This window comes from Salvelinus namaycush, chromosome 34 (assembly GCF_016432855.1).
Source record: "Salvelinus namaycush isolate Seneca chromosome 34, SaNama_1.0, whole genome shotgun sequence".
Classification (NCBI taxonomy): domain Eukaryota; kingdom Metazoa; phylum Chordata; class Actinopteri; order Salmoniformes; family Salmonidae; genus Salvelinus; species Salvelinus namaycush.
The window spans coordinates 12,018,158-12,033,872 of record NC_052340.1 but is presented as its reverse complement, the minus strand read 5'-3'; the positions used below and the strand labels follow the sequence as shown (position 1 = coordinate 12,033,872).

The window sequence follows — 15,715 nt, the reverse complement described above, 5'->3', positions numbered from 1 at the left end:
ATAGTAGCCTACTTGCTATCAAGATGTTGTGGAAACGTTTTGGCTTTTCAATTTGCCATGCTCAAGAAAGCTATTATGCTGAAGTAATTGTGCATTTCTATATCATACAACCTTACTTTCACAAGTCTTGTGCAAATGTCAGCCTGCAATGTCAAAGGTCTGGTTTCCAATCAGTCGTGTAAAGTACTTAAGTAAAAATACGTAAGTACTACTTTAGTTTTTGGGGGTATCTGTGCTTTAATTATATTTTGGACAAAAAAAAGTTCACTCCACACATTATCCCTGACACCCAAAAGTACTCGTTACATTTTGAATGCTTAGCAGGACAGGAAAAGGTCAAATTCACGCACTTACCAAGAGAACAAGGTCATCCCTACTCCCTCTGATCAGGCACTCACTCCTCAAAAATCAGTCGCATACACATGTTTAGCAGATGTTATTGTGGGTAGCGATATGTGTTCCTAGCTCCAACAGTGCAGTAATATCTAAACAATTCACACATCTTAATTCCTTTAAGAAATATAATATTAAGACGAGCAAAGTCTGAATGTGATGTAAAGATTTTGGACATGCTTGTAAATGAAGCCCGAGTGCCCCTGGCTATCCGTAAAAAACAAAAGTTAAACGGTGCCGTGTGTTTAGTGAGGAATTTGAAATTATTTATACTGTAGTATTGTACTGGTGATGTTCACTCACCATTTTCTATTAAAATGTATCTTTACTTGTAGTCAAGTAAAACAAGTGGGTACTTCTTCCCCACCGCTGTTTCCAATGAATATGACAGTTCAAATAATATGAAACGGTTCAGTATTTAAAATATACAGTAAATCGATTTTAAAAAAAATACCATTGCCAGCAGCATACAACTTAGTACAGGCCAATCACTTCACTCAACCAGTTGTGGAACAGTAGTTTATCACCTTTGTATGAGAAGTCGGGATATTACAAAAATGTCTGCTTAAAAAATATAAACTAAATCAGTATGAAAAGGGTATCAACCTGAGAAAGGAACTAAAATATTATCTGGATAAAAACAAACATTTTGCTACATATAGGCCTATGCAATACTTTGAATCATGCAAAGTCATATTTTTATTGATCAATTTCAGAACAGAATTACCCATTTGTAAATGTATCATGTAAACAGTAGAAACACTAGTTGTAAAAAAAATTATAATAAAGGGTACATGTAAAAACACCATGTATATCAATTAGAAAACCAACCCTGTTATAATGTAATAGTATCAATAGTAGGAGGGAGAAATGCTTCCCCAAGATGCTTCATGCATGCACCCTTTGCTGTCCGGAGTTGCATACACATTAAAAGGTGTGACTCAGATCAGCTTCAAAACAGATACAAAGTACCCTAAAAGTCTGCTGCTATGAGAACTAAGGGGAACAAAACTACACACACACACTTCACTTGTGTCACATCATTACTCAAATCAAGCGCCTTATAAGGATAAGTGGAAGGGAGGAAAAGACAGACTGAGGTAAAAATATGGAGGCGTCTAAGCACGCTCCCCACGGATACGACGGGCCAGTTGGATGTCTTTGGGCATGATGGTGACACGCTTGGCGTGTATGGCGCACAAGTTGGTATCCTCAAACAGACCAACCAGGTAAGCCTCGCTGGCCTCCTGCAGACAAAAAACAAGTTAAATTCAGCTGACATGCATAAGCTCTAACTTGGTATGGACCAATGCCTTCTTTGAACATTTAGGGAGATAAAAGGTGGTGACCTACTGGCAGTTAAGGGATACTTTGGGATTTTGGCAATGAGTATCCACTTCCCCTGAGTCAGTATGAAGAAAGTTTCTTGAGCCAATGCTAACTAGCATTAGTGCAATGACTAAAAGTTTATGATATCTACGAGCATGCTAGCAGATACCCATAGACTTTCAGTCATTGCGCTAATACTAACTAGCATTAGCTCACAAACCTAACTAACTTTCTTCATACTGGACAGACATACAGCATTCAGTAAAAGATGATAAAGGGCCTCATTGACAAAATTACGAAGTTTGCCTTTGAGTGTACAGATTCCCGATAGGTCTGGCTTTAGTGTTATTTGGTGGGTTAACGAAAATCATAAACCCTGACCTGCAGGGCTCCAATGGCTGCACTCTGGAAACGCAGGTCAGTCTTGAAGTCCTGAGCGATTTCTCTCACCAGGCGCTGGAAGGGCAGCTTGCGGATCAGCAGCTCAGTGGACTTCTGGTACCGACGGATCTCACGCAGGGCCACAGTACCAGGCCTGGAGTAAAACACACAGAAATTAATTAACCACTGTGGTCCTTTACTCCATCTACACAAAATTATTAAAGGAGACCACAACACCAGGTGGGTCAAAGTCTGTTCAGGCACTATGTGTTTTGTCACTCTCCATCACCTGTAGCGATGGGGCTTCTTGACCCCACCAGTAGAAGGGGCACTCTTGCGGGCAGCTTTGGTGGCCAGCTGCTTACGTGGGGCTTTGCCTCCAGTAGATTTACGGGCTGTCTGCTTGGTACGGGCCATGGCTCCTACAAATTACCTGAATAAAGGCAAAATTGAGACAGGAATGTTAATGGAAGTGTAACCAACTAGATATCAAATTGCAGCATAAAACCAAGCCTGCTAAACGCCACGTGTCAACCTACTTCCAAATGCCAAGCTTTCATGAGGCATTTGATTTTAGGTGAGACACTTCAGCTTTATGAACCCATAAAAGTGCATTTTTAGTCTATTAATGATTCGATACACTATCCAATCAACGGGGAATAATTTGTTACATGTCATCTGATTACAAAGTTAACTAATGTTATGTTAGCAGCAAAAATATTGTCATCTGATTTGCTACTTTTGAAAAACAAGACAGATACATTTAGAAAGAATGTTATGACAAAATACATAGACACCTTTCAATTCATCATTGGAAGAAAATAAGAGGTACGTTTGAATTTGTTCCACCTGACCACAAGTAGAGACCACTAGGATGACACACCAAAAGCGTTCGATGGATCTTTTGTCTAACGATTCTAAAGGAAAATTAATCCAAATGTAAAAGGAAGTGATCAGATTACGTTAGTACGAGTTAGTACTGGCTAACCCAAAAATTATATTAAGAGTACAATTTGACAGGTAACTAGTAGCCGATACCACTTAAAGTAACCTACCAATCAACATGCTTACAATTTGATATTTGTTTACAACACTGATTGTACCCAAGCCTGTGGCTCAATTACGCAAAGATGTACATCAAATTGAGTGAATTACAGCGTAAAGGTTTCTTACAACTACCAATCGGGACTTGTTTAGCGATCTGATGGGCGGGATTTTCTTCCTTGTTCGCCAATGAGCAATGTTTTTCACCAAATAGGTCCCCGCCTCTTACGCATTGGAGACGATGGCTGCTGTAACAGGAACGTATTAACGGGAAGGAAAATTCGAATGTGTTTTACAAGAGGGTGACAATTAAAACGACATTTAAACGATGACATTGCCGCTTTATACTTATAAACACATTGAAGATTGTTCTAGACACCACTAGGAATCGATTGAAAAACTTCAGTACTCAGAAGATCACGCAGAACCGGTGCATAACCGTGTCAAATTCGACAGCAGTGCTTTGGTCTCTAGTTATTACAAGCAGATAATAGCTTGCTTTTTCGGTCGTCGAGCTTGGGTTTCCCTATGATTGCGGATTTAGTTGCAAAAAGATACTAACTAAAGAACAAAAAAGTGAAAATTCACAAATACACAATATATATTTTTTTATATTTCAAACGCGACACTTACCTTTGATACAACAGCTAATGTTTAAATGTGAAACTGGTCTCGTGTCCTTATTTATTGCGTTGTTCCCACAACAGAATGGAGTCCTATATTGGGTTAAAATGGCAGGTTACCCACAATGCATCTGCTGCGACAAGAGAGACCAACTTTTCTACATGTTTATCAATTTACCCATTCAATCAATTATCAATCATCTTAACTGAAAGACATGATCAATACATTCAGAAAAGCGTGATATACTACATAACGTGCGATGTTTTTGAAATGTCCATTTATTGCATTGGCAGATATTGACCATTTAAATGTATGACAATTATGGACTAATTGAAGGTGTTTTATGGAACACGTGATTCCACGTGAGTGCACGAGACAAAATGTCTATAATTACAAAATTAGCAATTACTGGATTTATGTTACCTAAAGTTGTTAATGTAAGAAATCAAACAACTTAGATCCTCAGATGACATTTCTTGGAAGGTTTGTGTATTGTGACAAACATTGCTTTAGTATTATATACAAGTTTTAAATCACAAAAGTATTAAAATACCTAGCAAAAATCTTATTATTTTATACATTTTGGGCCTACAAATATCTTATTTCCAGGGGTGGTATTTACACAAGCCCTCCTCGAGGTGGCGATAAAGGCCCATCAGCTCGTGCTGAACATTCTACAGCTGATCCAGCACAGCATGGACTGGAGACGTCGAAGGGCTACGCAGGAGCTCGTTGAACTCCCGGGTACTGTTCTGGTAAGTAGATTTGGCCAGAGAGGCTGAAAGCGGTGTTTAGCGGTTAATATTTGATAAACAAACAATCAAACTTTATTCGGTGTGGCGGCAGTTGGCACGGCTGTGCTGAGACTGGGTGAGATATGGTAAGAGATAGTGATGGAGAAGAAAGTGAAGCAAGTATGGAGTATAGAGGTCAGGAGGAGCATAAAGTGGTTCTGGAGTTTAGGGAGGACAGAGGAGTTGGGGAGATGAGTCCGATAAGGTTGACGGCTGTGATAAAGGAATTGATTGGGGAAGTTGTAATGCTAATGTGTTAAGAGATGGGAGCTTGTTGGTGTACTGTAAGGACATGGCGCAGAGGGAAGCAAATAGGGAAGTGTATGGTGGTGTCGAGCAGTTGGACTGATCAAGCAGGGAAGCAGTGGATTAAAGGGGTGATAACAGGAGTGCCTGTCAATGTTAGCACTAAAGAGGTAAGGGACAACTTGAGAGGAGACGTTCTAGTGAATGTTCAAAGATTGCAAGCGACAAGGGGTGGAGTTAGGATGGATGGAAATGGCCAAATTATGGAAAATCTGATAGAAATGAAAGATCTGGTGTGCCTGAATGATGGCTGAGAGACCAGGTTTGATGTCGTGCCACAGGGAAAGAGTCTGCCTTAGACCTCACTCTGGTATCTCGTGCGATGGCAGGAATCTGTGAGTGGGGGATAGATCTACTGCACAGATTCTGTGAGACCTGGGCCCTGACAGTCAATTTCAGTAAGACAAAAATAATGGTGTTCCAAAAAAGGTCCAGTTCTCAGGACCACGAATACCACAAATTCCATCTAGACACCGATGCCCTAGAGCAGTGGTTCCCAAACTTTTTATAGTCCCATATCCCTTCAAACATTCAATCTCCAGGTGCGTACCATCTCTAGCACCAGGGTCAGCGCACTCTCAAATGTTGTTTTTTGCCATCATTGTAAGCCTGCCACACACACACACTAACCTAAACATTTATTAAACATAAGAATGAGTGTGAGTTTGTCACAACCCGGCTCGTGGGAAGTGACAAAGAGCTCTTTTAGGACCAAATAATAATATAATAATAATCATACATTTTGCACTTAGCCATCTTACATAACTTTATTTGTTCATTGAAAATGATGAATAACTCACCACAGGTTATTAAGAAGGGTGTGCGTGAAAGGATGCACATAACTCTGCAATTTTGGGTTGTATTGGAGAGAGTCTCGGTCTTAAATAATTTTACACTCACAGTCTGTGCCTGTATTTAGTTTTCATGCTAGTGAGGGCCGAGAATCCACTCTCACATAGGTACGTGGTTGCAAAGGGCATCAGTGTCTTAACAGCACGATTTGCCATGGCAGGATACTCTGAGCGCAGCCCAATCCAGAAATCTGGTAGTGGCTTCTGATTTAAATTCAGTTTTCACAGAACAGCTTGTTGCAATTTCGATGAGGCTCTCTTGTTCAGATATAGGTAAGTGGACTGGAGGCAGGGCATGAAAGGGATAAAGAATCCAGTTGTTTGTGTCATCCGTTTCGGGAAAGTACCTGCGTAATTGCGCACCCAACTCACTCAGGTGATTTGCTATATCACATTTGACATTGTCCGTAAGCTTGGGTTCATTTGCACACAAAAAAATCATACAATGATGGAAAGACCTGTGTGTTGTCCTTGTTAATGCAGACAGATAAGAGCTCCTTCTTAATCATAGCCTCAATTTTGTCCCGCACATTGAATATAGTTGCGGAGTCCCTGTAATCCGAGATTCAGGCCAGTCGTGTCAGAAACTCGTCATCATGCAAGCGGTCAGACAACGGAAAATTATGGTCAGTAAAGAAAACTTTAAGCTTTTCTCTCAATTCAAAAAAACATGTCAATACTTTGCCCTTTGATAACCAGCGCACTTCTGTATGTTGTAAAAGCGTTACATGGTTACTGCCCATATCATTGCATAGTGCAGAAAATACACGAGAGTCCAAAATGTATTTCAAGCTGTCAGGCATTCCCTTGGCAGCAAGAGCCTCTCGGTGGATGCTGCAGTATACCCAAGTGGCGTTGGGAGCAACTGCTTGCATATACGTTACCACTTCACTATGTCTCCCTGTCATGGCTTTTGTGCCAACGCAAAACACCAAATAATGCATGCAGAGCAGAGTTAGGCCAATACCGACTAATGATCAAAATCCTGAAAAGAGCTGTTAAATTCTACAACCACCTAAAAGGAATCAATTCCCTAACCTTCCATAAAGCCATCATCTACAGAGAAATAAACCTGGAGAAGAGCCCCCTAAGCAAGCTGGTCCTGGGGCTCTGTTCACAAACACAAACAGAGCCCCAGGACAGCAACACAATTAGATCCAACCAAATCATGAGAAAACAAAAGATAATTACTTGACACATTGGAAAGAATTTACCAAAAAAACAGAGCAAACTAGAATGCTATTTGGCCCTAAACAGAGAGTACACAGTGGCAGAATACCTGACCACTGTGACTGACCAAAAATTAAGGAAGGCCGGAGGGAGGAGGAGATGTGTCAGTGGATGGAGTAGGCAGGTGGGTGTTTGGAAGGGCAAAGTGGGATCAGTTTCAGGAGCTGTGTGAGGAGGTGATGGCTCGGGTGGATAGTATGACTAACTGGGTGAGAACAGCGTTAGTGGGGGCAGCTACTGAGTCTATACCTAAGAGTTCAGGGAGGAGGAGTAGGAAAGCAGCCCCATGGTGGACGGAGGAGTGTGGGGAAATGGTGAGGAGTAGGAACAGGGCATTTAGACTACTGAAAAGGATGCATAACTTCCATCAGTCTGATTCAGTATAAACAGGCCCAGGCCCTGGTGAGGAGAACTATCCGTCAGTCTGATTCAGTATAAACAGGCCCAGGCCCTGGTGAGGAGAACTATCCGTCAGTCTGATTCAGTATAAACAGGCCCAGGCCCTGGTGAGGAGAACTATCCGTCAGTCTGATTCAGTATAAACAGGCTCAGGCCCTAGTGAGGAGAACTATCCGTCAGTCTGATTCAGTATAAACAGGCCCAGGCCCTGGTGAGGAGAAATATCTGTCAGTCTGATTCAGTATAAACAGGCCCAGGCCCTGGTGAGGAGAACTATCCGTCAGTCTGATTCAGTATAAACAGGCCCAGGCCCTGGTGAGGAGAACTATCCGTCAGTCTGATTCAGTATAAACAGGCCCAGGCCCTGGTGAGGAGAACTATCCATCAGTCTGATTCAGTATAAACAGGCTCAGGCCCTGGTGAGGAGAACTATCCGTCAGTCTGATTCAGTATAAACAGGCCCAGGCCCTGGTGAGGAGAACTATCCGTCAGTCTGATTCAGTATAAATAGGCCCAGGCCCTGGTGAGGAGAACTATCCGTCAGTCTGATTCAGTATAAACAGGCTCAGGCCCTGGTGAGGAGAACTATCCGTCAGTCTGATTCAGTATAAATAGGCCCAGGCCCTGGTGAGGAGAAATATCCGTCATGCAAAGAGGTCATGTTGGCGTCGGTTCTGTGACACCATTGGAAGTGCGACACCTGTGGAGGATGATTAAGAGGATGAGGGGAGTCAGAAGGAGGGGGAGAGAGAATGAGAGAGAAGCATCCTGCAAAGGGGCAAGGACTCAGAATATGTAGTGGGGCCCTGGCACCACACGGTCAGGTCTCTGACCTCCTCCCTATAGGCTGTCTCGTCGTTGTCGGTGATCTGGCCTACCACTGTTGTGTCATCGGCAAGTTTAATGATGGTGTTGGAGTCGTGCCTGGCCATGCAGTCATGAGTGAACAGGGAGTACAGGAGGGGACTGAGCACGCACCCCTGAGGGGCCCCCGTGTTGAGGATCAGCGTGGCAGATGTGTTGTTGCCTACCCTTACCACCTGGGTGCGGCCCGTCAGAAAGTCCAGGATCCAGTTGCAGAGGGAGGTGTTTAGTCCCAGGGTCCTTAGCTTAGTGATGAGTTTTGAGGGCACTTTGGTGTTGAACGCTGAATTGTAGTCAATGAATAGCATTCTCACATAGGTGTTCCTTTTGTCCAGATGTGAAAGGGCGGTGTAGAGTGCAATAGAGATGGCATCATCTGTGGATCTGTTGGGGCGGTATGCAAATTGGAGTGGGTCTAGGGTTTCTGGAATGATGGTGTTGATGTGATCCATGACCAGCCTTTCAAAGCACTTCATGGCTACAGATATGAGTGCTACGGGTCAGTAGTAATTTAGGCAGGTTACCTTAGTGTTCTTGGGCACAGGAAGTATGCTGGTTTGCTTGAAACATGTTGGTATTACAGACAGGGAGAGGTTGAAAATGTCAGTGAAGACACTTGCCAGTTGGTCAGCACATGCTTGGAGTACACGTCCTGGTAATCCATCTGGCTCTGCAGCCTTGTGAGTGTTGACCTGTTTAATGGTCTTACTCACATCGTCTATGGAGAGAGTGATCAAACAGTCGCTCGGAACAGTTGATGCTCTCATGCATGCTTCAGTGTTACTTGCCTCGAAGCGAGCATAGACGTAATTTAGCTCATCTGGTAGGCTTGTGTCACTGGGCAGCTCACGGCTGTGCTTCCCTTTGTAGTGCGTGATAGTTTGGAAGCCCTGCCACATCCGACGAGAGTCGGAACCGGTGTAGTACGATTAAAATCTAGTTCAGTATTGATGCTTTGCCTGTTTGATGGTTTGTCAGAGGGCATAGCAGGATTTCTTATAAGCTTCTGGGTTAGAGTCCCGCTCCTTGAAAGCGGCAGCTCTACCCTTTAGCTCAGTGTGGATGTTGCCTGGCTTCTGGTTGGGGTATGTACGTATGGTCACTGTGGGGACGACGTCATTGATGCACTTATCGATGAAGTCAGTGACTGATGTGGTGTTCCTTTTGTCCTTTTGTCTCAATGCCATCGGAAGAATCCCGGAACATATTCCAGTCTGTGATAGCAAAACAGTCCTGTGCTTCATCTGACCACTTTCTTATTGACCGAGTTACTGGTGCTTCCTGCTTTAGTTTTTGTTTGTAACCAGGAATCAGGAGGATAGAATTATGGTCAGATTTGCCAAATGGAGGGCGAGGGAGGGCTTTGTACGCTTCTCTGTGTGTGGAGTAAAGGTGGTCTAGAGTTTTTTTCCCTTTGGTTGCACATTTAACATGCTGGTAGAAATGAGGTAAAATGGAAATGTAACTCAGTAAGATCTTTGAAATTCTTGCATGTTGCGTTTATATTTTTGTTCAGTATAGTATATGAAGCGTAACCTGAGCATGGCTGGGTTTCAGCTTTATGTTGATAAATCCAAATGGTATTATTCACTTAATCTGATTCTTTATCTGTTTGCTTGTTTGCAGACAGTTAAATTAGGATTAACACTTCCGAAAGAAGCTTTGACAATTCATTCTAAGTAAGTGAGATCATTCTATGTGAGACCATGAGAAACCCCTGCATCCCCTCTCATCCAGGCCCTCTCTCCTAATTCATTGCAGCATTTTGATTCACTGTGAGCCGAGCGCAATGTCTTCATAGGCTTGTGGCTCTCTGGACCTTTCTGGGGTGCAGTGTTGGTAGAGACATTGACAGGACCTACAGGGAGACACAAAAGAGACCGATTTCAGCAACATGAGCATGTCTGACTCTCAAATGCATTCTCAGAGCACAGAGGATATATTGCTCACATAGTACCTGCAGAATAAACAAGAAAACAAATGCTTATCATTTGATATGACAAGAACAATAGAACCAGGATATCTGTGTTGTAGGAGGAAATTGTTATTTTAGTATGTGCGTCCTGGTCTCTTTAAATGCCTTCACTCCCTCTCTCTGTGCATCATACAACATACATTCTCCTAAACCATCTTATAGCATCACTACTATGCTAAACACTACTGAAGCCCACCCCAATTCTACCCAGCTGGCTCTTGTACCCCCTTTCCCCCCCTTGCGCCTCTCCCCTCCCCCCTGGCACAGAAGGTTGACCCTGCAGCTCGTGTCACCAAGTGCTGGGACCGGCCACCCGCCAGGGCCAATGGGCTGCCCGGTGTTGGTGTGCGGTGGCTGTGGGCGGGTGGCTGTGTGTGTGTCAGTGTTGGGTCACGGCGTGGGGATTAAGCAGGTGTGAGTGATTGGGGGTGACAGCGGTCTCAGCATTAGGGGCCTCGCGGGAGATTTCTCGGCCCTGTTTTAGACCCACTAAGCTGGGATTTGGACCGCAGTAGTGTGTCAGCAGTGATGCTGCCCTGCCCGGTCCTCCTTCAACCCACCCACCACCACCCGACATGTCCACCCTCCACCCCTGCCCCCCCCCCCCCCCCCTCTTCTTGTCTGACCTCCTCTCCTTCCACCCTTTTCTGTCTCATTCCTTTCCTCTCTACTACTCTTCTGCATCATTTAACCTGTGTATATATTTTTCATCTCACTCTTATTCTGTCCCTTCAGCTCTTGGCATCAGTACTGCCACCTCTATGTCACTGTACACACTTACACACATTCTACTCAGCATGACACCTGTCACTAGGCCCAGTGCTGACTGTGTCTGCTTCCAGCATGCCCTCAGTCTTGCACTTTAACCAGTGAACAGGTTTGGCTCTGGAAGGCCTTGTCATCATAAGCGTCTTTGGTGGTGCTGTTATCCTCATCAGGAAATGTTTTATCAGAGTCAGGCTGCATAGAATCCAGACATATTATAGAGTTGTTTTTTACTGTTCACACCCCGTTGCAGGTGAAGCAATGCATGACCTTAGTTGGATAGCTATAAAGGACGCTGTGAAGCACACAGCAAAATCTAGCAAACAGTAACTGGTTCATTGCTCATGCACTGAGGCCTAGTTTAGTGACGGCAAACACAACTTGTGACTCTATTGCCGGGCTGACAGGACTGTAAACCTTGAGCTCACTTTACTGAATCTCCATGGTAGATCTCGACGATCTACCATGGAGATTCAGTAAAGTGAGCTCAAGGTTTAGAGTCCTGGTCGCCAACAGTGAGCAAGACATCCAATAACATGACTTGTTGCCAGATAACGGCGTCTGATGTGCGTCTGAGGGACTGAGAGAGTGCGTGTTCTATTGAATGGTGTACCGTAGCTCATGATTATCTGTTTGTCATTGATCACATGTATTTAGATGTGCCTCTTCTCTTCTTCAAATTCCAAGGGTTCAACTGTCCTAGATGCTCTATTCGCTCATCAATATAAACGCATTGAATTACTGTCACTGACACCCCAAACTGACCTCATCATGGAAACCTGACGAGGTTGGAAACCTGGAAATGAAAATGATGATTATGAATGACTTTGTATGTGTGACTGTAACAGTCTACAGATTCTGCTATGTGTGTGTGTGTGTGTGTGTGTGTGTGTGTGTGTGTGTGTGTGTGTGTGTGTGTGTGTGTGTGTGTGTGTGTGTGTGTGTGTGTGTGTGTGTGTGTGTGTGTGTGTGTGTGTGTGTGTGTGTGTGTGTGTGTGCATGCGTGTGAGCGTGTGTGAGCGTGTGTGTGTGTGTGCGTGTGCGTGTGTGTTGGGGCATGGGAGGTGAGAGAGTGTGGTCTGAGATCCCCATTACAGCCAGTCTATTGTAATGCAGCATATTAAGATCCTCACCCGCCAGTGTGTACTAATTAGAGACATTCCACAGGATTAAACAGCCAATTAACAATAAGAGACCATTGTGAGAGTGTGACCTTGTGCGTCACCACAAAGGGGTTTGTGTGTGTGTGTCCGTGGGCGTGCATTGTGAGATTTGGTGGGTTAACAAGGTGTTTTGTGGTAAATTGAAAAAGTTTGTTAAAGTGTGTCGAAGTGTGTAAATGTGTCCCTGTGATTTAGTTGTGCATTGAATGAGGATAGACGTGTGTAGAAGATCATATGAGTGCGTGTGACAGCATGAATGACACCCTTGGTTCGTGTATCATTTCTCTGTTGTATTGTTTGTATATCGTTGTATTTTCAAATTGTGTGACTGTCCTTGTCTATCAGTGTATCAGTGTTCTGTTACTTGTCATGTTGTGGGTTTTTTGTGGACCCCAGGAAGAGGAGCTGACGCTTTAGCTAATGAGGATCCAAATAAATAGACAAACAATAATGTATGTGCCGATGTTTCATTGTGCTTGTTGTGACAGAGTGTGTACTCTATGTTGCTCTTTCGTGAGTGGTACCTGTGAATGTAGGGCAAGCATGGTAGAATGGAGTTGTTAAACAGTATGAGTGTTGTGTGAGTGAAGGGTGGCAGGTAGCCTAGCAGCTAACCGTGTTGTGCCAGTAACCGAAAGGTTGCTAGTTCAACTCCCAGAGTTGACTAGGTGAAGATTTTTTGTTGTTGTTATGTTCCCTTGAGCAAGGCACTTCATCCTAATTGCTTTTGTAAGTCGCTCTGGATAAGTGTCTGCTAAATGACAAAAATGTAAGAAAATTGTATTTTGTGAGTATGTGTTTTTAGATGTTTTGGATGTCAGTGATGTAGTGCTCATCTCTTCGTGTGCTTCTGTATGTGTACACATGTATGTGTGTACATGATGTGCATGTTTGCGTGCGTTTGTGTGTGTGTGTGCATGTGCGTGTGCGTGTGCATGCATCCAAGTGTATTTGTGTGGCGGGTGGTGTGAGCGTCAGCATGGCACGTGTCAGAGTGTGGTTAGGGATTATAAGGACTCAGGCCTGTTGCTCCACTTCCTTGATTACTACTGCTGTCTGCTGCCATATGGGCCGGGGGAGAGTGCCCAAGCCACTGTACACCCCCCCCCCTACCCCACTCAACCCCCCCACCCATCCAGGCCCACCAGCACACCACCACACACACATTCTGTCAGGACACATGGTCACACACACACACACACACACACTCCAACGTGCCCCAGCACAAACAATAAAGCTGATATGTGCATTCATGCGTGGTCTCATATGCAATGCCTTATGGAGAGCAGAGTGGTCCTACCCTACCCTAACCTACCTAACCTACCCTAACCTGGTCTGTGTCTGGTACCTGCAGCACAACCCTGCCAATCAGACAGGCTCAATTTCTAGCAAGCAGTTTGAATGAATGGTTAAATCTATGAATTTAGATTGAGTCTGTCTAATAATAACATAACTATCGATTTATATTCAGTAGTATTGTCAGAATTAGTGTAGTAGATGAGTTACTGATGTGTTCTAGAAATGTGAAAAGAAAGGAACATATCCTCACACTGTTTAGATGCTTAGTGTGCAGCTGTTCTCCTTTCTTTTACATGTCATGTCTTTAACCCGGTCTGTAACTGTGAAACCTGCTGAATCTGCAAATTGTGTATACACGTCACGCTGCATACCTTCATACATCCAGTTCAATCCAGTTGCATTTACTTTGTGAACACCAACCAGAGCTCTTCCTCCAAACACACTGACACAATTGAAACATCACTTCTCTTCAGAGGCGTCATGCCCATAGGGGGCAAAGGGGCATGTGCCCCCTCAGATTTGTCCTGGGGGGGGGGGGTTCCTCTGCAGTACTACTAGCTAGCCACCTAGCAATTCTTATGAAGTTGGCTTAAGTTAGCCCTGATAGGTTCCCAAACTCCCAACCTCATAACTAGATGCCAAGAAGCCATTTCAGGCTATAAATCAAGTTAGAGTAGCTAGCTTGTCTAACTAGCTTAGCTGGCATGCCTTAGCTGGCAGGGTTAGTAGACTTTAGAAAAGCAAGCAATAACTAAATGTACTGAATAAGACTCACATTCCTTTCAATCTTTTACCCAGATTTTAGCAGAGATGCAGAGAAGCATATTTTGTTTCTTTAAGAAAAGAACCACCAGTCAGGAGGATACAGACAACTCCAGAGGTATGCTTAGATATGCAGAAAAATATACATCTTTTTACATAGAATTAAGCATACTGATTATGGCTCTAGATTGCAGGAAAAAGCTGTTTCAGGTGTTTGAAAAATGCAAAATTCTCTAATTTACGTACCGGAGGCATGGCACCCATCTGGACCCCCCCCCTCCCCGAGCCATCCTCACGTACTTTGTGTCCTGCTTCTCTTATATTACGTCTGTCCTACTGCAGAGATGTTAACTCTAGCTCTGTCCACCACAGAATGCCCTCTCTAAATGGATGTACAGTACAAATACAAATACATGTTGTCCCCTGCTCCAAGGATGACTGAAATGGGAGACATACTTGGTCAATTTTGCAGCTCTTATTTCTTGAAGGGGTGGGGGGACTGGTGCAAATTATTAGCAATTCAGGGGGGGTCACAAAGTCATTTGACAGATTATACATATATGATAAATGCGCTACACCGTGATCTGTTTCACCTGTCTTGTGCTTGTATCCACCCCCCACCAGGTGTCTCCAATTTTACCACATTATCCCCTGTGTACTTATACCTGCGTTTTCTTTTGGTTTGTTGCCAGTTCGTCTTGTTTTGTCAGGTCGTCCCAGTGTGTTTCCTGTTATTCCCTGCTCTCCAGTGTTTGGTTTCTAGCCATTCCGGTTCTGACCTTTCTGCCTGCCCTGACCCTGAACCTGCCTGACGTTCTGTACCTGTCGGACTCTGACCTGGTTACAAAACTCTGCCTGTCCTCGACCTGCCCTTTGCCTGCCCCCTGTGTTATAATAAATAATCTGAGAACTGAACCATCCGCCTCCTGTGTCTGCATCTGGGTCATATCCCGAGTCGTGATAAAATGTATACTAATAAAAGATTGCATGAATTGATACTAATAAGTACACTTATGCTATGTGACATAGCAGCATAGGTTGAAATGTAGTGGATTTGACCAAAATATAATTTAAAAGGTCATTTGAAACATGGACTTTATGCCTGAGTGAAGGCCCAGTGTACGTTGAAGCAGCATGGCAGGTGTTAACCTGTGTAATCCCCAGACAGGACAGTGTGGTCCAGGGCAAGACAGGGTGTCTACTCTAAACGCCGGCCATTAGCACAGTTAAACTGCTGCCTGCCCTGCTGACTCACCCAGTCCCAGACCCCACCTGCTGCCGTCTGCACAGGATTAGGAATCTGCCCATCTGCCCTCAGACGCAGTCAGCAGCACACGCGTCGTGAGTGTGTGTGTGTGTGTGTGTGTTTTACAGAGTAGTGACATTGATTAAGACACAACCCAGACTGTGAGTATTGATTGCACACATACCGAGATTTAATAGACATTGACTGAGCCACAAATCCTGGCTGAGGACTGTGTATTAAACAACGACATGTTGCGTTCAGTCTGTGTCTCCTTCAATATCCAATATCTC

The 15,715-nt window shown here is 44.0% G+C and overlaps 1 protein-coding gene across 3 annotated transcripts; it reads right to left on the bottom strand.

Annotated features, from left to right (window-relative positions):
• Positions 1-1,055: 1,055 nt before the first annotated feature.
• Positions 1,056-3,888, bottom strand: LOC120028807 (histone H3.3A). 3 transcript variants are annotated; one of them, XM_038974046.1, is made up of 5 exons: positions 3,781-3,867; positions 3,277-3,395; positions 2,393-2,536; positions 2,104-2,257; positions 1,056-1,640 (listed from the first exon to the last, which is right to left on the bottom strand). In XM_038974046.1, exons 3-5 carry the CDS (start codon positions 2,518-2,520, stop codon positions 1,512-1,514), a joined length of 411 nt encoding a protein of 136 aa, XP_038829974.1. In that variant the 5' UTR covers positions 2,521-2,536; positions 3,277-3,395; positions 3,781-3,867; the 3' UTR covers positions 1,056-1,511. The 3 variants fall into 3 exon arrangements, with proteins under 3 accessions (XP_038829974.1, XP_038829975.1, XP_038829973.1); XM_038974047.1 differs by having other exon boundaries at positions 3,283-3,395; XM_038974045.1 differs by lacking the exon at positions 3,277-3,395 and having other exon boundaries at positions 3,781-3,888.
• Positions 3,889-15,715: the final 11,827 nt, after the last annotated feature.